Source organism: Tachysurus fulvidraco, chromosome 5 (assembly GCF_022655615.1).
Source record: "Tachysurus fulvidraco isolate hzauxx_2018 chromosome 5, HZAU_PFXX_2.0, whole genome shotgun sequence".
Taxonomy (NCBI): Eukaryota; Metazoa; Chordata; class Actinopteri; order Siluriformes; family Bagridae; genus Tachysurus; species Tachysurus fulvidraco.
The window spans coordinates 21,865,767-21,888,023 of record NC_062522.1 but is presented as its reverse complement, the minus strand read 5'-3'; the positions used below and the strand labels follow the sequence as shown (position 1 = coordinate 21,888,023).

At 39.7% G+C, this 22,257-nt stretch overlaps 1 protein-coding gene across 2 annotated transcripts in view; it reads right to left on the bottom strand.

Annotated features, from left to right (window-relative positions):
- cacna2d2a (calcium channel, voltage-dependent, alpha 2/delta subunit 2a) overlaps window positions 1-22,257 on the bottom strand; it is a 209,966-nt gene that overhangs the window by 88,960 nt on the left and 98,749 nt on the right. For both annotated transcript variants that reach the window (XM_027147165.2, XM_027147166.2), the window contains exon 4: window positions 15,439-15,498. In XM_027147165.2, coding sequence (XP_027002966.2) covers window positions 15,439-15,498 — 60 coding nt within the window. The remainder of the gene's footprint in view (window positions 1-15,438; window positions 15,499-22,257) is intronic.

The following is a 22,257-nucleotide window of genomic DNA, read 5'->3' as shown; positions in this document are numbered from 1 at the left end:
TACATCACACCTACCTTATACCCCTTATAGTGTGATATGTTTTTGTCACTATTACCCCAAAATACTTATCTACAGTATACCTACTTTATATACTTCTTACATAAAGTTCTTGTAAGTATATCCTCATGCTACCCTCACACACATTTTCCATGACACTTTGGGTTCATCCACACATCTCTGTTTTATAAGTTGGGACATTTTGACATTTAAATGGCAAATAGTCTCACTGTTATCCATGGAGACAGCTTTGACTTTGCATCCATATCTCACCCAGACACAGTTTAATTAATTTATAATTACATGACACACACTCCCCATGTGTCCTGATCTGATCTGTCTGTAGATTCTCGACAAAGGAATTGAGTTTAACTAGCTGTCCCAGTTGGACCTGTTCTAGTTCAGGCTTTCTTTGTGACTTTGTGAGTGATCTATGTGAGAGCCGTGTGTGTGTGTGTGTGTGTGTGTGTGTGTGTGTGTGTGTGTGTGTGTGTGTGTGTGTGTGTGTGTGTGTGTGTGTGTGTGTGTGTGCGCGAGCATTAATTTCACTTTTTTACTGCATTTATGCTCTTAAAGGTCACACTATGGAACATGTGGAGCTTCAAGCTCCAAGCATAAGTCTAGATATCAAACACAGTTTGGTGACATTTTGCGTCCACATTAAAAACATTTTGAAACACTCAAGTACAATTTTCAGCTTTCTAAGCTTGTTCTGCTATGATAATGTGTGTCAGACTTCATCGCATGTTCAAGCACATGCATAGTACAGTATAGTATAGTATAGTATAGTATAGTATAGTATAGTATAGTATAGTATAGTATTTAGTCTTTGTAAATTATGTGATATCCACAATGAAAATAATCTCCAATGTGTTTTTCTTATGTTGAGCTTTTTATATGTATGTATTTTTAATCATCAAATAACTTCCTTCATTCCCCCATTCGCATTTCAAGACCTTGCTGATTCGGCTCGGCACTCCATTTTTGAGACGCTCTCCAGGCACTCGGACTCCAGAGATCTCCATCACAGAGTGTACAATGGCCCTCTAATGGAAACCGACTTCCTATCAAACACAATCACACATTTCATTTGCTGCTCTTCATTAGGCCATAGACTGGCCAGAGAGTAGGGCTGAATGAGACAAAAAAAAAAGAGATAACAAAGACATAAGTCTTTGCACTCAGCAACTCGTCCACTAAGAGCAGGATTGTGCAGGGTCAACCTGAGATAATCCACGTCAGACTTTCTGACAGACACACAGCAGTATTATTGGTCTAAATGCAAGTGATAGGCCAGTTTAAAGGTGTCTGCAAAATTATAATCCAAACTGCAAGATTTACTCAGTAAGCCTGCACAATTCTACTATGATCTTTGTACTTTTTATGTATTTATATGGAAGTTGTTTTAAAATTCTGAAAAGTGACAGGTCAAGAATCACTATAAAACTTTTAGCAGAACATTGGTTAAAGCTTTTTATTAAAGTGTGTTTCGTGCCATGGAAAGTGATAGTGGGACCAACAGCAGCTAAAAGTAGGGCTGCAGCTGCTTGCGGGGCTGAAAGTCACACTAGGGTCAGTGCTGGAGCTGGAGAAATAAACAAAGACACAAGTCCCGGATGGGAAAAGGGATGTGGCGAAGAGCCCCAAGCTCCCATTAAATGAGGAGAGATGAGCATTATGGTGTGACAAGAGAGGAGGGGAGCAGACTAGGTAATCGGGTTATGGAAGACAAACATGGCCGTTGACCTAGCACCATGTCCTGGACATGCAAGAGAGGGACACAGCACTTTATCGAGTGAAATATCAGAGGTGTCAGGAGATGGTTTAAGTAAAGAGATGAAAGAAACCTTGATCCTGTGAGGAGAATGAATAAGTCGGAAGCCAGTCGCTGAGGTGAAAAGGAAGCAACAGAGTTATCTTCTTCTTCTTCTTTTGGCCTCTACTCTCACACCAATTAACTTCATGTCCTCTTTCCACACATCCGTATATCTCCTCTTTGGCCGTCCTCTTGACCTCTTATCTGTCAGCTCCATCTCCAATATCCTTCTACCAAATTAACCATCTCCCTCCTCTGTACATGTCCAAAACATCTCAATCTAGCCTGTCTGACCTTGTCCTCAAAACAGCCAACCCGAGCTGTCCCTCTGATGTGCTCCTTCCTAATCCTGTCTATCCTCGTCACTCCTAAAGACAACCTCAACATCCTCATCTCTGCTACCTCCATCTCTGCCTCATGTCTTTTCCTCACTGCTACAGTCTCTAACCCATACAGCAGAGCTGCTCTCACTACAGTCTTGTACACCTTTCCTTTGATTCTTACTGACACTCTTCTGTCACTCAACACTCTTGACCCGGTTCACTAAGTTCACAGACAGCCAAGTTTTTTGTTTTTTGTCATCTCAAGTAAGCATTTGGTACGAAACGATAGCTTAATAGCTTGTGTCATAAACACATGAGCTGTATTAGAGAAAAAGTTCAGCGTTCCAAAATAGTTTTTTTTTTCATAAAAGAACCTATAAATCATTTGGTTGATTTGTTATATATAATGCAATACATAAAACAGCCCACAGGGAGCAATTCACAGAAAAGTGCTTTTGAAAATACAGGTAATCATTTGTTTAAAACAGCAGCTGTTACTTTGATGAAGCAATACTTTACTTCAGGAGAAAAAAAAAAATCCTCCATGTTAGCAGTAAATGTAATTTCTCATTATTATTTCTGTCCTTTTCTCCTCAACCCTTCTGGAGGAAGGATTATTCAGTCAGGACTTTTATTTCTCTGAAGTAAACAATTTAATGAAAATACAAGGCTCGGCTGGGAGAACATACGTTTTCCTTTAAGCATTTGGTTTATTTAAAACCTTTTTTTTTTCCCCACACAACTCCTGTTTTGACAGTGAGATGAGAAATGAATTCAAAGTCACTGAAAAAGGATGGCCATAACTGAAGGCTATATTAATATAAAAAAAAGAAACAAAAAAAAAACAAAAAAAATCAACAACATAAAAACACATTTCTAAACAATCAGAAATAAAATGACAGCATCCATATCCAGTGTGCTATTGAGCTGCCTTAAAGTCTATTAAAGCAACCTGTAATAAAGCCTGGCTCTTCATGTTTTCCAGACCCTCCGGAACAGAGTGCATGATGGGAGCCCGAGGGTGCGGTTTGCTCATCAGCAGGCATTCCTAATCCCAGGGCTTTTAAACGATTACAGAGCACTTGAGCTACATGCAGATGTTCATTTGAATGCCGATAAGCAGCTACACGGCTAGATTAAAAGGCTAAAATAGGCAGTACAAATTCCAAGGTGAAGAACAGGGTTTGCTGCGTGTGTTCCTGCGCACTCAAAGAACACACACACACACACACACACACACACACACACACACACACACACAAACACACAGGTTCAAACTAAAATTGCAGAATAATTGCCAATGATTTATACAATATAGCACATTCCAATATATTACTATTACTTATTATAGTGTACAGAGGTTCAGATTGATAATGGTAGCCAGCGTGAAAACCACCCTAGAGGAAGCCTTCACACAGCCAGTCTGGAAGCTGTCATTTGCTAAAGTTGGCCTAACTGGTAGAAAGGAACTAATCAGCGGTAACAAAAAAAACATGCTACAACTGCATGTTATCACAGGAGCCTTAGTAACTAATGCTTTCCTTAGCTCTTTATATATTTATCTTTTTTTAACTTTATTTCACTTTCCTTGGGCTTTCCCAAAAAAAACAAGACCCCCCCTTGGTTTTCCCCCAACACTTCACTTTCTGCCTGTTTGTCTCTATATCTGTCTACTTATGTCCTGCACAACTCTGTCTAGATTGTATTAAAGGCTTTTCATGACTCTGACCACACGTTCTTTTCCTCATCGCTCCATCTTTTCTTCGTTCCCTCTTGGCTCTCTAAAGAAGAGCTTGTCCAGCCACCCCTCTCCAGTGCTGCCCTGAGAGTGGCCAATCAACAATCAGCAGCGGGGAGTGAGAAACATGTTATTTGTGAACCCGTAATCATTCCCATCGCAAAGTCCCTCTAAATCGCCACTAGCATTTTAGGAGGCCGGTGTTGGCCAAGGATACGTGAGGGATAGGGAAAGAGAGAGAGAGAGAGAGATACAGAGAGATATAGAGATTCAGAGAGAAAGAGAGCGAGAGCATAAACATCAAGCTCTCGGATCAGTGACATTCCCAATAAACAGAAATAATTCATATAAGAGAAAAGATTTATTGTGTCTATCAGGACAGGAATGAATACACTGAGCGAGGCTTGTGCAACATGTCTAATAATGTTATCGTCTCTATATGATGTTACTTTCTTACAATATCCAGTGACAGACTATACATATATAATATTACCCTACCTGCCACCCATTACACATTTTTAAAGGAGGTCCACAAAAACTCTGGGGTTTGCTAAATTTAAAGTTTAGGTGCACTGCATTTTGGGTATAGTAGTTTGGGGTGAGAGTGGAGGCACGATGTATGTCCACAATGTGAGTTCCTCAAAAAAAAAAAAAAGCATTTAGTGGCTAAAATGGGGGAATTCAAATGTATGATGTAAAATGATTGTATTCGAACATACACCAATCAGCCATAACAATAAAATCACCTGCCTGACATAGTGAAGGGCCACCAAAACAGCTCTGACCCTGAACATGCGAGTGGACCTGCTGCTTGACATGCTCTGACCCATTTGTCTAGCCATCACCATTAAGCCCTTGTCTCTCAGACCCTTACACATGGCCATTTTACCTGCTTCCAACACATCGACTTCAAAAACTGACTGTTCACCTCCTGCCCACTACTGTATATCCCACCCCTAGACAGGTGCCACTGTACTGAGATAATCAATGTTATTTACCACAACTCTAAGTGGTTTTAATATTATGGCTGATGGCCGTATACTCAGTGATCGGTGATCACTCAGTGAGCAAAAAGACGTGTTCTGCACAATAAATAATCTCACAATAAGGTCAGGCAAAACTAGGTGACATCATTTGAACTCTAGTTAAAACTCCAGGGTCTGCTATAGTCTTAACAGTTCAGTAAAACAGTCTGAGTGCAATGTGAATGTGAGAATGTGTGTGTTTTCCCCACTAATATGAGAGCCATAACTTCACCTGATACCACACACACAAACACACACACACACGGAGTCCTTCATGGGGGTTTTGGTGTGTGATGAGATGGGCTGCTGTTCTTTGGAGCGTGGCTATGTGGATTTGGTGGCATATTGATCTCGCCCCTAGCCTCTGTGAAGGGATCGATGGTGCAGTTTTACACACGAAAGAGCACCAACACTTTGCAGGACCAAAGTTTCTTTCAGTGAGGCTCCGGCCCAAGGGACCATGACAAGGCAGAGATGCTCGCAAGTCTAGAAAGTCTGAATCAGAAGAGCATATAATAGGAAACTTTGCGGTCTTGTCTCGTTGCGAAAATTGTGCTTTTATTTTCTGATGCTGTTTCTTTACTGTGTTGCTGGATTTGTTAGAGCTTGCTTTGTGCAGCTCTCTGTTACATAAAAATGAAAGTAATATTTATGAAGTAGCTGCTTCGTGATGGTCAAGAGCAATACGTTTTGGTCAAGCCACCAGTCCACCATATTACACTCATTCACATGAGAATAGACAATCCATTTAAGGATATGCAAAACCTACTATGCCTAAACACCACTTTCCTTTTTACCTTCTACAAGTGGCAATCTGTCATCAATACTGGAATGAATCATCAGTCTGTAATTTTTTTTTTTTGCTAAAGAACAGTTTACTACATATCTGAAGTAATGGGGGTTTCTTTTGCACTAGTACAGTTCTGTTTTGTATTATTAAGGTTTTTGGTATTCAGGTTATTAAAATGACTTGTGTGTATTTCATGCTTCTGCGGTTGGCAGGATTTTCATCAGAAATGCCGTGTTTCAAAAGTATTGGCTTTCAATAGCCTTTGGAGACCTTTAAAAAAAATTAAAGGTCAGAAAGCAATTTGAAAATAAATAACAAAATAGTAACAAAAACTAATATGATGGTGTACAATATATGGCCAAATGTTTGTTGACACCCGACAGTCACATCCATATGTGGTTCTTCCCTAATCCGTCAAAATCCGCAAATTTGGAAGCGGACAACTGTCTTAAATGTCTTTGTCTGGTGTAGCATTAAGATTTCTCTTCACTGGAAATCCCTAAGAGACCCAAACATGTTCCAGCATGACAATGCATCTGTGCCCAAAGTGGTGTATCGAAACAGAGTTCTCCACGGAGTCCACAACCTCACTAAATGTCTTTGGGATGAACTGGATTGCAGACTGCACCCAAGGCTCTTTGCTTGAACGAGCTCAAATCTTGTGGAAAGCCATCCGAGAAGAGTAGAGGTTTATTTTAGAGTAAAGGGAGACTAAATCTAGAATGGGATGATGTGTTGGTCAGGTTTCCAAAATGTTTGGCTGTATAGTCTATAAATCAAAACAGAACAAGCTTCAAAATAAACATCCAATAGGAGTCTAGTGAAATGTCAATCTAAGGGAAATTTGGTTTATCTTAACAAAATCCCTGCTTATAAAAACACTTGATTAAGCACAGATTAATTAGGGTTAAAAAACTCTGTATCTACAGTACAGTTGGTTTCAACAAGTGACAGGAAATGCCACAAACATACTATGAACTGACAATTAAAGGCAGGGTCTCCAATTTTTCAGAAATGCTTTAGAAAACTGAGTCGGGCCGACAACTAAACAAAAATAAAAAAAAAATAAAAAAAACTGAACACTTTCTCCGCACATATTGACAAGACCCGCCCCTAACTGCTCATTGGCTACACGTTTGTTTTGATTTTTGTTTTGTTTGTCGTCTTAATGCAGTATTCTGAAGCATTTCTCAAACATCGGAGACCCTACCTTTAAGATGGCATTCCATAGATTCCTGAGTGCATGTACATCCGTCGTTATGAATTTCTGCTATGTCATATTGCGTTCAAATCAAACAGTTGGGTGCCGGATCGAAACTGAGCTGCTATTACGCAAGAAATTTTAAGCACAGTCTCACACTCACCCAACACTCAACTGTCTGAGCATGACTTGGTGGCAAACACAGATGTGCACAAGTTCATCTCCTTATTCAGTTTCCTATATAGCAAAGCATTTGCATTGCATTACACGGTTTCTCTCAGTGTCATCTAAAAGTCATCTATTTATTTCAAGTAGACATCTTGCAAAAGTTTTCACACACAAGGGGTGTTGTGAAGATACTGTTAAGGCTTAGCAAGTGAAGGAAATGTGTGTTGATGAGAGAAAGAGAAAAAGAGAGAGAAAGAGAGAGAGAGATACAGTAGGTGAACCCTTGAGGAGAGACACTTTAGCAAATTACAGCTAGTGCTGCAATCAGGAAGCTGAAATTACCAAACCAGACGGGTCACCAAGGCAACTGCTGGAGGCAGCCGGCAAAGCAGGTGTGTGTGTGTGTGTGTGTGTGTGTGTGTGTGTGTGTGTGCATTATAGGTGGTGGGTTTCTTGCTATTTTAGTTTTTCTAGTGTGTCTTTCTCCTTACATACAGCAGCACCACTGGTCTGGTAGGACAGACGCTCACATGCAAACTTGAAGCCTATCATTAACTATTCACACCAAAATCACTAGTGCCTCTCAGTGCACTAGAAGGAGAACGCTAATCCTCTGCAACATACTTGATATTGTTGAAGGTCTGTCTGACGTACATACATAAATATATCCAAATATATTTATACTCATCGGTAATCGTTTTTCCGATTTTAAAGCGACGCTTGCTCTGAAATTTGGACAGATTGTATAATTAAATCAACAAAGGAAAGACACACAGACACACACACACATACAGGCGCAGGCACTTAAAATGCAAGGCAAGGATCAGCCTGAAAATAGACCTCCTCTCGTTTTCGCCTGAATGGTTTCCCTTCAAGATGAATTTTTCAGCCTGTTAAGGGACAAGTACAGAGGGCATCCCTTTTTTTTCTTTGTAAAGCCAATTATCTCAAACAAAAGCTTTATTACACACAGTGGTGCTGAGTTGCTGTGGGCAACAGCACTATTGCTCCAAGTTGCGGTTCTAACTCCAACCGACGGGGTTTGAAAGGCAGGAGCTTGATGAGACGACCTTAGCGAAAGGAGGTGTATAAGATAAGGCATGCATGATAGGAGACAGAGATCAGAGCAGTCATAGATCTTTGTCCATAGAAAGTGTATTGATGGTAGAAAGTGCATGAATATGTCGCGTGAGCATTGTACATGTGGGCATGCATTGAGGAAAAAGCAAAGTGCATGTACTGTGTACTGCATGTGTTATCAAGCACAAGGGCTTTCTCACAATAATGTAGACTATTGCATGCACACATATACACATGCTTGACTTATGATGAAAGGTTTGATTGATTAGAGAATGATGATTACAGTAAATGGCCTGGAAGATGGTTCCTTCTCCTATCACCCAATTCTCTCTCTCTCTCTCTCTCTCTCTCTCTCTCTCTCTCTCTCTCTCTCTCTCTCTCTCCCCCCCTCTCTCCATCTGTAGAGTGCCTCTCGTCTTTCCCCTAATGGCACAGCTATTAGTGCTAATGCATTTCAAACATACAGCAGCTGCCACGTTCGGCTGGAAAGCTCAAGTTCTCCTCTCTGTCGTTCTGTCCTTTTCTTTCTCTCCCCTATTCTTTCTTTCCCTCTCTCTCTTTCCTTCTAACACATCTAATCAAACAGGTCTCATTTAGAGTCTGAGTGTAAAGTAGTGTTTATAATGAAGAGTTGGTGTGTCTTTGACCTTATAAGCATGTAATTGCAATTGATAACGATTGTCATTGTTGATGTGATGTGATGTGAGCAATAAAATTATTTTACTTTACTTTAAAACAGTTTAATGAAAAAAAAGCAAACTAACATTAATCCAAAACAGCAAACAAAGGTCGGAAAACAAGCACAAAATTCATAAACCGGAATAATCAATCAGCAACACAGACAAATCAGGCAAATGGGCAAAAGTCACAGAAAATGCTAGCAAAACAAACAGCTTTGTAATCGAAGAGAGAGTTTCTTCCCTTTACATTCTTTTTCTTATGGTCACATTCTAACTTTCTTTTTATGATCAGAACTGTTTACATGCTTACTGTATTCAGTACTTAGCATCTCTGTCTGAATGTATGTCCGTCCGTTCTTCCGCCTATCTATCATTCTTCTTACTAACCCATATTTCCCCACCCACCCATTCATCAATGTCTTAACCGGCTGAAAAAAGCAAGGACCTTCTATCCATCAATCGATACATCCATCCTCCCATCCAACCACCCATACATGCTCTCACCCATCTATCCTTCCATCCATCCACCCATCCATCCACCCACTCATTCATCCATCCGTCCATCCAGCCACCCACTCATTCATCCATCCGTCCATCCATCCACCCACTCATTCATCCATCCGTCCATCCAGCCACCCACTCATTCATCCATCCATCCATTAGCCATCCACAAATTTATTTATTCATTCATCCATCCATCCATCCATCCACAAATTTATTTATTCATTCATCCATCCATCCATCCATCCATGCTCTCACCAATCTATCCTTCCATCCATCCACCCGTCCATCCACCCACTCATTCATCCATCCGTCCATCCATCCACCCACTCATTCATCCATCCATCCATTAGCCATCCACAAATTTATTTATTCATTCATCCATCCATCCATCCATCCACCCATCCATGCTCTCACCCATCTATCCTTCCATCCATCCGTCCATCCATCCACCCACTCATTCATCCATCCGTCCATCCATCCACCCACTCATTCATCCATCCGTCCATCCAGCCACCCACTCATTCATCCATCCATCCAATAGCCATCCACAAATTTATTTATTCATCCATCCATCCATAAATCTATCCTTCTATCCACCCATCCATCTATCCATCCATCGATCCATGTTCAAGTCTTAACTTCCTAAAAAGCGAAACAAGCAAAAAAAAAAAAAAATCTGAAAATAAAAATTTGTTTCTGCTACACAGGAACTTGAAATTAGGCTCATGGAAAGTCTTATGTACTGTTGTGTTGATATTATTTTATGCAGTTTCAAGACACTCAAAGAGACCAGATTATAAATCCCGACTGCTTTAATGACCAGTTCATGCCTTATTTACCAACATATGACTAGTTGAATTTAATAGGATTATTTTAATGCATATACTTGAAGTGAGACATAAATATTAGCTAGAAAATTAACACCAAGGTTTGTGCATTAATCAACAGAAAACCAGGTCACAAACCAAACCTGACAGAGCTGTGAGCCCAAATGACCTTGAGAAATAAGACGCAATAAACCACTTTAATATCCATTTCACACGCTATTGCATTCAGATGGATTTAAACGAGCCTCAGCCCCACTTCTGCTGTTGAGATTACTGTGAGTACAACGAGTCCTCACCACAACAGCCCGCTGTAAAGGCCCTAATGGCCGACCGGCACATTCGTTACAATGGCTGGACTTATAAATAAGAGCGGCTGGGACACGCGGCTGTGGAGAGATTCTTAAGAGGCAAAATCAAATCTGTGATCATAACAAGTCACAGGTAGTGCTAAGACTGGGATTATTATTGCTAGTTTCATGTCTAATAGCTCTTAGAAATAACATCAGTTGCTAATACATCTAAACTATACTTTATACATTTAGGAATCCATATACAATAAGGTGACATTGTGTAATGCTTATAGTATAACATACTTTGACCAGACATACGGTATTTAAAGCGCATGTGATTTTCTTCTTTTCTTTAATTCTTTCATTAAAAGTATTAATATGAAATGACTGGGCTTCATAAGATCTGTACCAATTCCTTGTGTGCAACTAAAAGCGATTTAGCTTTAGTTGCCAGTCTTGTAGCTTGGCTGAAAAATTGAATCGCGAGTCTCCTTAGGAGTACAATTACATGCAAGCTCTAATCTCCTCAGATAAGAGCATTTTTCTGAATGTAATTATGTTAATGAATGGCAAATTTCATGAGTAAATGCGCCAAACAATTTCTGAATAAATTAGCATGCATTCAGCTAACTTAACAGTGAAGTGTCATGTGTCATGAGATGTTTTTGAGCTCTGACATGGTTAGGATTGAACTCAGGACCCTAGTGATGCCACCTTTACTCTAGATGTGTGATCATCGTAAATCAAATCAGACACCGGATGACTGAAAGCTAAACTGATTATTCAAGTTGATCTAACCACTGGCTATGAAATTCACGTTGTCAGTTTGTATTATATTTCATTTACAAATGGTAGGTTTTCTAACATTAGTATCACGGCCACTTTTTTTGGGAGGATTTACTTAATTGGATTTTTTTAATTGGATTATTTCTCCGATTTCAAATTTCTTATGTGAGATGACTTAGCAACAGTGAGAATAAAAGTGTAATGTTGAGATGAAATATTTTCTACAACAGAGCAGAACGTCGATTCCCTTAAAGTAGACAAACCACCCAATTTATTAGATGAGCAAAAGTATAAGTACAGACAGACCTAATGTAAATGAAAGTGTAAATTAAAATCACTAAATATTGGATATTAGCATGTGAGTTGCTTACAATGACTGTGACCAGCAGTGTTGCATTCTCTCCAGTCTCCTCTTCATGAGGTAAAACGCTGATCGGCTGAGTTAAGGTTTGGCGATTGACTTAGTCAGTCTAAAACATTTTCCCTGTGCTGAGTTGGCAGTGTGTTTTGTGCCATTGTTTTGCTGCATAATGAAGTTCCTCTTGATTCGTTTGGATGCATTGCTCTGTAAACTGGCAGACGGAATGTTTCTGGAAACTTCTGAAAACTTTCTCCTCCTACCATGTGTAGTTTTTAGTACACCAGTGGATTCTATCATTTTTACATTTACATTTACAGCATTTGGCAGACGCCCTTATCCAGAGCGGCATACACAAGTGCTTAAATCTCTAACATTGACTACATTAATGCTGGTTCACTAGGTTACATACTTAAGATACCATGAGTTTAAAACTTTTGTTCAAAGTTACAATGAAAAAGTGTCAAAGGTTTTGTGTGTGTGTGTGTTTTTTTTAATGCAAAAGATAAGGAAAGAAGTGCTAGTTGAAGTGTTTCTTGAATAAGTAGGTCTTCAACCTCCGCTTGAAAATAGCCAGTGACTCAGCTGTCCGGACCTCTAGGGTAAGTTCATTCCACCACTTTGGTGCCAGAACAGAGAAGAATTTTCTCGATCAAAATTCCAAATGATGGTATTGGCTATCCTCTATATTAGTTTAATCCTTTTTAACAAAGGTTTATCCTTTTTTAAACAAAGTCTATTTTTGGTTTGGCAAAAAACTAAGAGTAGATATTTATAGATATATTATCTTGTTTAGACAATGGGTTGAACAGCATTGAGCAGCTGTCACTCACATGTACAGATTTTTCTGATCACTTGAAAAACAGATGGATGCAAACAACAGGCGATGTATTTGAAATTGTTTAACACACCCAGATGTAAATATCAGAAAAAGAATATAAACTCATATCCATCTTTATCTCAAAACCCAAGTATCTTCACTGCAGAGCAAAGGGTTGGCCTTGCTGTTCCAATATTTCTGGAGGTGGATGTATAACTTTAGTTTTTGCATGAAAACACAGCACTAAGTGTTTTTTATGTTTACACAGTTGTGTTTTTTAATATTTTGGTGAGTATTCTGATGAATATGCAGGGCTGTGTACAAAATAGTCAGTATTCAGGCACAGGATGATGGAGCCTAAAAGCGCTACTACCCAAAGTACTGCAAGCAGATGCACCACATGATGTAGGAGAGGTGAGTATGTACACAGCACACATCCAAACGCACGCAAACATTTTTACTATTCTACGTTATTATACTATTTTGTCTATTTTTTACGCACACACCTCTCTCTCTCTCTCTCTCTCTCTCTCTCTCTCTCTCTCTCTCTCTCTCTCTCTCTCTCTCTCTCTCTCTCTCTCTCACACCCTTTCTGTTCCCCTCCTTCCATCTAGCTTTTTCCCTTAGTCTCTTTTCCTCCCTCCAACTGCTTTAACATGCTTTTCACTCTGGGTCCCTAATGTGCCCAAAAAGCATGGAGGCCTAATCTAATTACAGTGTCAGTCAGCAGTCTTCAGCCAAAAAAAAAGAAACAGTGTACATTTGCCAAACAAGGGAGATAGAAAGAGAGAGAGAGAGAGAGAGAAAGAGGGGGAGAGCAGGGAATCCAGAATCAACAAAGACACTCGTCCTCACTAAAGGACATGTCTCGCCCCTCTCTCCTGTGTGAAGGTGCAGAAATGGTTCGGGCCTCCACGGTGCTTCATTACCTGGGGCTAATTATAAAAGCAAATGAAATCAGCTCTGAGATACATTATTAATGCCTGCACCCCCATTAGGTCTCATTTGCAGTGTTTGCAACAATATGACATTTTCAAACTGTTTTCATGGCTGATTAGAAATGAGGAGGGCTGATAACAGGGAGGAGGGAGAGAGCGAGAGCGAGAGAGAGAATTTAATGTGGAGAGAAGAAGAAACTTAAACAGTGAGGGATGATTTGTGGCATTCAGCATAAGCCTGTTGTTCTAAATCAGAAAAAAATAAAATCAGGGGAAAAAACACAGACCAACGAGAGACAAAAGGCGAGTACTTTACCCGTGCAGAACACACTGAGGCGAGAGATTTCTAAAGCATGTAATGTCTGTATGCATGCATGTGATGCTATAAAACACATTTAGTTGCAGAGCTCTAAGCGAGGAGTGTGTGGAGTGATAGGCAGCTCTCTCCCCGCCTCCCTGTGAGTGCAGTGGCTAAGCAGCCATGAACAGAAATGTGCTCTCGCAGTGAGGAGGTTTCATAATTATTAGCTTTAGAGTCTTTTCTCAAATATCCCTCGGGAGGCATGGGGTTAAAATTCCATTTGTAGGAAGTGTAGCATGACAGCAAGCGTGGTCTCCCTGGAGACAGACGACAGAGTGTGTGTGGTGCCGGTGTTTTTTGTAAAGGATATTTGAAGTATGTGGCTGTGAACAGGGGCTAGAACACACAGTAATGCGGTTTGCAGGGGTGTAAAAATGCTCTTGGATGTTCGGCTGCTTTCAGATTATTATGTGGGACACGATCAGATGACACCGACTGACTTATCAAGCAGTCCGTGTCAGTACTTCATTTTCCAGACCAGAGGTATTGAAACGGTGGGTTGTGCCTCAGAGGCACGGGTGATGGGCTGAGATGGAAAATAAATATTTAACAGACTATCAGACACGCTGGTGATTATGTATTTTGCATACAAGCGCCGCACTGGATAGCAGATGAGCTAACTGAGATCGGCACAAGTGTGTCATACTCTGTGATACGAAGTGAAGCCCTGCCCCTTTTCCCCATTTCACACTAGTAATGTTTTGGCTTTGATGATAAAGTAAACCATAGTGACCACTTTAACTGTTTGTACCGTGGTGGCATTTTTCCACTAATGGATGCAGTAATAATGGGGGTTGGATAGTAACATTTGTATGTATGTATTAATTCGATTTAATTCTACAGACAGCACATATAGTTGGTTTATCTCATAAATGCCCATCTTTTGTAGCTGTAATGAGTCTGTCTGTGTTTTCCTTGTTTCTGTCTGCTGTCATTCCCTGCTGTTAATTGTTGGCCCCGCCCACTTATTTATAACCATGGACACTAATTGTACTCAATCTTTCCTCCAGGTGTGTTGTCTTTGTCTCTGATTGTCTCTGCTTTGACGTTGGTTCCTGTCACCTATATATTCTCTGTTTGTTTACTTCTCTGGTGCTAGTCGTTTCAATGTTCCTGTTTCCTGTCAGCTCTGTGTTCGGTCTTGTTTTGCCTGCCTGCCTGTCTGTGTACCTGTTTTCTTGTTTTTTGTCATTAAATCTCTTTACTGCGTTTGGTTTTGTGATTATATCCATTGTTAAAAGTCTTGAAAGTTGGCAGTGTCAAATGCTTGGATATACAAATTTAAACTGGAGTAATTTGTATTACTTACGTTTTATACTTTTACCCCATGTTTAAATCATCTCCCACCGTCTATAATGGTCATTAAACATGACAGCCCTACAAAGTTATGCCAACATATTTCTTCTCTATAACTCCAGTTGTCTCGAGAAGGTTTGCGTTGATACGTTTTTGAAAACTAAACTTACTGTAATTCATTGTCTTGAATACTTGTGAGTTGAAACAATGGTTACTATCGAGTTGAGTTTACTCGGGTGTTTAAGGCAGCCGGTGTTTAAATTTTCGTTTCGGAAATAATCGTCTCTGTAGAGTCTTTTTCATTCCCTAAGCGTCAGTGAGCGATCGTAACAAAATATAGCACTTTTTCACTATCACAGTCTTGGATGAAGATACCTGAATGAATATCAGTGCAGTCCACATGACTACTATTAGAAATCAACAAATACAGACACACTTACTGTAATGTTGTCTCGCCAGGGGTGCAAAGTCTGGATCTGCTCCGCCTCTCTGGCCAGCCTCTGTAAAACATAAAGGGTTAAAAGGTCAAGGGATAAGCTGCAGAGATTATAGGTTAAATTACACTGCATTCCGTTTTTTTTTTTTTTAAATCAAGAAGTCAATTCCAGAGGCAAAACAAAGAGGCCAAGGCTGCAGGTCTGAAATAAAACGTTAAGAACAGAACTGTATGTGAGGACTCTAGTGTGTAATTGAGAATTTCAAAGTAATTAAATAGTCAACACATTGCTAAAAGAATAATAAACAATAGCATAATGTGATGCTAGGCACACAGATAATAACTAGTTCCTGACAGATTATTTGCCAAACTAATTGTTTCCTGGATCTGCACAGAGCGTTGTGGTTGTGTGAGATAGTGGTGTTTAAGAAGCCTGGAGCACAGAACACACCCATGGCCAGGACTTCCCAAAACAAACGTAACCATTTATTATTGCTGGTGATTGTTATTGTCTGTTTATATATTTCAGCTGAATAAAATTGAGTATAAAAGGAACCATGTACATGTAAAGATGAAAAATCCAGCTTCCTAATCCAGAGTTTCCTTGGGTTGGATAACTCGATGCTGTATCCTAAACATGCCGATAATGTCACTAGAAATCACTTAGAATATCTTAGCACTTGCAGAGTGAAAAGCGATGACATGTATGACCCTATTTGCATAAAACATACTGGGATTTGTCTCATGCAGATGGTTTTTACATGTAAATACAACACTGATAGAAAATCATGAATTACATGTATTCCTCAGTGCTAATTCTGACGGATATAATACTCCATTACTACAACAGTACAGAACACTACATTGTATGACTAATAACATATTACATCAGCAGTCTAATGCAATAAATACCATGCTCTACATACTTATGTATAATAATCCGAGCTCAGGATCGAGCTTTGTGCTGCCCCTGCGCAAAAGTCGTATCAATTCAAGGAACAATAAAAGGATTAGTGAATAGTTGGAATTTTTACATAAGAGCCATTAAGGTTTCTGCCAGAGGGACAGAAGTAATAATGGCTAATAATATCGCTATAGAGTCGATTTAGCCAGTTTTCATTTTTAAAAAAGTATTTTTTTAAATTTGTCCACTTATGTTCCACTTTTCCAAAATAAATTCCACTTTCACCCGGTCGTCACTTTAGGCTTGTGTGATATAACAGTGTGAGCTTCTCTACGGTATTCAGCAACATTTCATTCATTAATATTATTCTGAAGGTAACCCTGTTGTGCACTTTGTAATGGAGCACCATCGTTTAACACTTATTAACACTTAATACGGCAAAAAGCAGTTTTCTTTTTTTCCCTGAATAAAACAGCTGACGATCCGATCCACATGCCAATCTGGCATGAGCTGGATTACGATATTAGTTGACGTCACTTAGAAGCCCTGCCCACTTTATCTCGATAGGCTCAATTAGACGTCTGATTGGCAAAAGGATAACGTTGTAGCTGCATATCTTTGTAAAACCACCTAAAAATTGCGATTGCTGCTGTTCTTATGATCTTCCCCACTGCACAGCTGATAACACTGAGAGAATGTTGGAAATACTCGCTTTCCTGTATTTAATCTGTTCTCTTCCATAGTGTTTATTATAATTTATTTCAATGGTAATAAAGTTGAGTAGCAACACATTATCCACTATCTATTATATTATCAGTCCATCCAACATTTCATTTTTTTGTGATTGCTACGTTCCTTTTTGCAGATGCACGTGAATCGAAGAGGCCGTTGTCTGAATGTCTGCTGTGTCGATCTGACGCAATGTGATTTGGCCTAAATCTGCGTCATTTTGAAACATTTGATTGTGTGTATGCCCAAATCTTTATTAGTTGATGAAAAGGTGATGAAAAATAGCTCTTAACAAACTAACAATAAGATGTTTCCATGCAAGAAACCCATATATGCAAAGAGCTCCAGTCTGAATGATTAAATAAGTCACAGTAAATCTGTTTTTTTTTAAAACATGAGGTTTGTTTTTCTCTCATGTTCCCTTCATAATCCTCACAGCAAGAGCGTCAGGGTCATGTCCAGACTCAACCCACTCACACCTGCCCTCCTGTCATCTACCTGTAAGAGAGCAGGATGCCAACTCCCACACACATTCGCAGGCTCAGCCAAGAGGTCCTGTACTGCTGTCCTCACAGCCTTTTCGGTTTACACTCGCTACACAACCGGTGGCATAAAACTGGCGCTTCCACGCTGACAAGACCCTTCGTCGAGGTCTTCACTACGCCGATTACTAATGCAAAGTTACATACAGCAGTTTCATCATGGCCTTAAATGCGCTCCAGCATGTCGGGGTTCTGCACAAATAAATTTCAGAATATTATCATAATAGCAGGCGTTCAGGCGAGCAGGGCTAATTTAAGGGCAGCTATGTGTAATGGCGTGGCCATTAGGAGTAATGTGCATTTCAAATGACACTGCGCTCCCGTGGGCCAATTCCGGCTGTATTAAAACAACGCTGCCACACACAAGATTGTTTTCAACAAACCTGAGGGCATTGATCATATATTTTTAGTATGTCATCACCAGCTTGTTAGAACAGTGCTAGCTCTGTTGCGCCTGTTTGTAGCTGTTCGTCGCAATCAGACTGTCGTCCCTCGAAACTCAACATTGAACATTCTATTTCATGCTACAATCAGTATCTAAAGTGCTTAAATAGAACAACACTGGTCGGATTACTCCGAAGTGTCCAGTCGCTCCAGGATTTTGTGATGTTGCAGAAATGAATGCCAACTGAAGCAAACCCTGCCATATTTAGATGAGCTAGCAATTATTCTAAATCACCGCGGACTTGAGCTAGCATGTGTCGTAACACACATTCAGCCAAAGCTCTCATGCAATAGACATGTGCACAGCTTTCAGAGAAAATAATTTCATATTTGCCTTCCCTGGTAGAATCCTGTGCTAGCACTGTCACCAATTCAAGTAGAAACTGCATAAGATAGCTGAAATATAGAAGTCTGTAGTACACCAATCCATATTAGGGGGTTATACAGTACACTAGTCCACTGATATTTAGGAAAGTAGAAAGGTTCCAGCTTACTAAAGAAACTCTCTACAGATCCTTTTTAAAGCTAAATCAAATGGAAATGAAATGTAGAAGTAAATTCCATCGTGAGCAGTGCTGCTGCAAAAGAGCGTGTTCGACGCCATGTGCTGCATGTCGCTAACCGATCCCGCTCAGTCAGTCTAGAGATGTCAGTAGGCATGCGCCATTAGTTTAGAGGCTGAACCAGAGTGGGGGAACTTGGGGGGTGGATTCTCAGGATATAGTTGAACACGTCCTTGTCATTATCAGTCTGGAAAAAAATTTCACATGACTCGGTGGGACATATTATAGTATCCTCTATTTAAAGAAGTGCTGCTTGTTGAGCTGTAGGTATGAGTCTGTAGACAGATATGAACTTCTGTGCTGCATGCTCTCAGTTGTTGATTTGAAGAGTTTGAAGATAGACAGACAGACAGACAGACAGACAGACAGACAGACAGACAGACAGACAGACAGACAGATAGATAGATAGATAGATAGATAGATAGATAGATAGATAGATAGATAGATAGATAGATAGATAGATGGGATAAAAATTTATGTAGCTCAGGATAAGGGTCAAATTTGTCTGCCAAATACCAGAAATGTACAGGATAGATAGATGCAACTTTACTGTCATTGCATAATACAGGTACATAGCAATAAAATGCTGTTTAGCATCTAGAAAAAAAAGTGAAATGGAACAAGTGCAGATAAATATGTCAGTATGTGTACAATAAATAAGTTTATGTCAGGTGTTATGTGCATAAGTATATTCTATGCAAAATAGGAATGTGTGCCAGTTATGTGTGCCTTTATAAACAAAAGTCCAATATTTGATGAAAAAGTCATGAAGATCTCGGACCTGTCATGAACACTGGATAAAACGGACCCAAATGCAGGATAGCCAAATAAACAGGGTTTAATAACAAAAGAACACTAAACATGACACGGCCTAAAGACAGGACAAGACAACAGTAGATTCCGCGCTGCACAAGGCAACGCGGCACACTTAAATAGACAAGGTGATGACAATGGGAAACAGGTGTGTGGAGACGGGAGGAGCAGACAAAGGTGGGGCAGACACGTGACAAGGAACATAAATACATGCACGCGACCAAAGTCCGAGCTGAGTCCTAACAGGACCTTTATTGAGATGAGGCCAAACCTGTGAGGATCCTGAGGCCTATAGAGATGTGGTCTTAAGGACAACAACCTCCTCAGTCTGGTTCCTCTCAAGGTTCCTTCCTCTTCCATCTAAAGGAGTTTTTCCTTGCTACAGTTGCCTAGGGTTAGGGTTAGGTCATTGGGGATAAATAAATACACATTTAAAAATAAGTCTAATATGAATATTAAATTGTATACACACACACACACACACACACACACACACACACACACACACACACACACACACACACACACACACACACACATATATATAATTGGTAGAAAAACAGAATGTACAGGGTGGTGCTGAACTGCAATGTGATTATAGATAGGAGGCTGTAATAAAATTTATTACATTAACTTGGATATTTTCATGGCTAACAGTGTAGTGTAACAGGCTGTTGTTTGAAGCTGAACATTCTGTGCATTTCTGTTAAAGTTCATGAAAAACGAGGTCATAGCAGCCATAACACCGCCTTCAGCAAGCCACAATTTCTATTTCTCTTGTTCGGTATAACCTGAGTCAACTGGCGAACGGCTGGAGAATTAGTCCATGAGTTGTATCCATTGGAAAAGGCTCGTTTGAGAGAGACAGGAAAAAGATTCGACTGCTTATAAAATATGAGTTGGAACCAGACTTGGTGAAGACACTGGAACAATTTTCCCATCTGAAGCTATCTGAGCTGAGCCATGTATGATTACTGCTATAGACTGAGCCAGATAATAATAAAAAAAAAACTTCTCTTCAGAAAAGAGCTGTATCTCAAGAGTACACGACCGAGTTTCTATGAGAGGGTAATGCGCGGGTCAAACTCATTGAATGGTGAAACTATTAAGAGTGGAGCGCTTATTCTTTATCAGCTGACATTTGGAGATCATTAGACTATTGATTTACATACAGTTACTCCTGCTTATGTAATTGAGATGCATAGAGTTAAATTGAGATGGCATTTAGTTTGCTTTTTTCAGAACTCAGTGGTGAATATTTACCGCCGGATGCATCCAGGGATGTGACATTATACCGGCGTCTCATCGTAATGAAATGGGAAACAGTAACACAACCGTTTAATGATACACAACCCTGGTACTCTATAACGAGAAGCCTAAAATGTAACTACAGATACAGCATGTCCCTTCAAAACAAACATCCCAGACAAGAGGAAATAAAAAGTACTGTAGTGCTTCTACACTGTTTTAACGAAAAAAAAAAAAAAAAAAGTTATGGAATGAATAAAAGAAAATGGGCCATGCTTTTACGGAAAAACAATCAACTGTGGAGGGCTGTGATGTCCCGTGAAGCTGGTAATATTTTCCTCTGACATCACCTCGTGAAGAGCTTTATTCCTCGTACGCCTCATCAATTTTTCAACGACTACAGTTTTCAGTTCATGAATGAATAATATGTTGCACTTTTTTATTCTATTATAGTTCCATTTTATCTTGTGGAACGTTCACAAAGCACTACATTATAGCAGCTATAAACAGCAATCCTCACCCTGGTCTCTATTTTTTCCTCTCTTTGGGGAAAATACTAAAGAAGTGCAGCTTGTCATGTTCCAAGTGTCCTGAAGACTTTCCTGTGGCGTAGAGTGTACACACACTAGGCCACACCGGGGACAATGGTGCTTGGGCACGGTACGAGGTAAGCAGGCGTAGTGTGAGTGCGGCCAAAAAATCTCTTTGCATAAATACGGCACCAAAACGACAACTCTACGTGTTTCTATCTTGCAGATATTCTTTAAAATCTAGATTTATGAGCATTTATCGATTATATGGAGTCTCTTCCATACAAGGGTATGAGCTGCAACTACAGAGACGTGTATAATGAGGTATTAGAGTGAATTAGTAGAAACGTGTGATATAAATAATGTTACAGCGAGAGCCATGTTACTATAATCTACATTTAAAGATTTTAAAATCATAGCAATTTTCCGTAAACAAATATTTCCCCTGCCACTGTAACACTTGCAGTGATTTATTTATTTATTTATTTATTTGCACAGCTCATTAAAGTGAATTATTTAAGTCTTAATCTGTGAAGTATTAGAGTTAAATCTCCATTTTTTTTTTCATTTCTTTACTTTACATGTCAGCCAACTCAGTGTAGGAGATGTTTCTAGACTTCAGTGGGAGGAGTTCAGCGCGATAAGGAAGGGGCTACTAACAACTTATTTGCATAAAAGTGAACAAAGTCCGGTCTTCACTTGGTTCAGCTGGAACTGATCAGGTGGAGTAACTACACAGAAAACAACCAAAACTGACTAAAGAGACAAGATATCTATGGAATGTCTTTGAAATAAAAAGCTAGCGCCGTCACATTACGTGCATGTGACAACATTTGTCATCGACTGGGAAAAGGCTTATACCCGGTTAGTAAGGCAGCGTTAGCTTTCTGTTTGAGATGATACAAACTTTATAAATTTCATCTACTAGATGCTACAGTACACAGGGGCATAGTGGAAGTGTGTAGTACGTCTTTTGGAACACAGCTCAAAAAATCTATGGAGCCACGGCACAGGTGTGTGTAATGATTTGAATGTCCAGAATCACTGAAT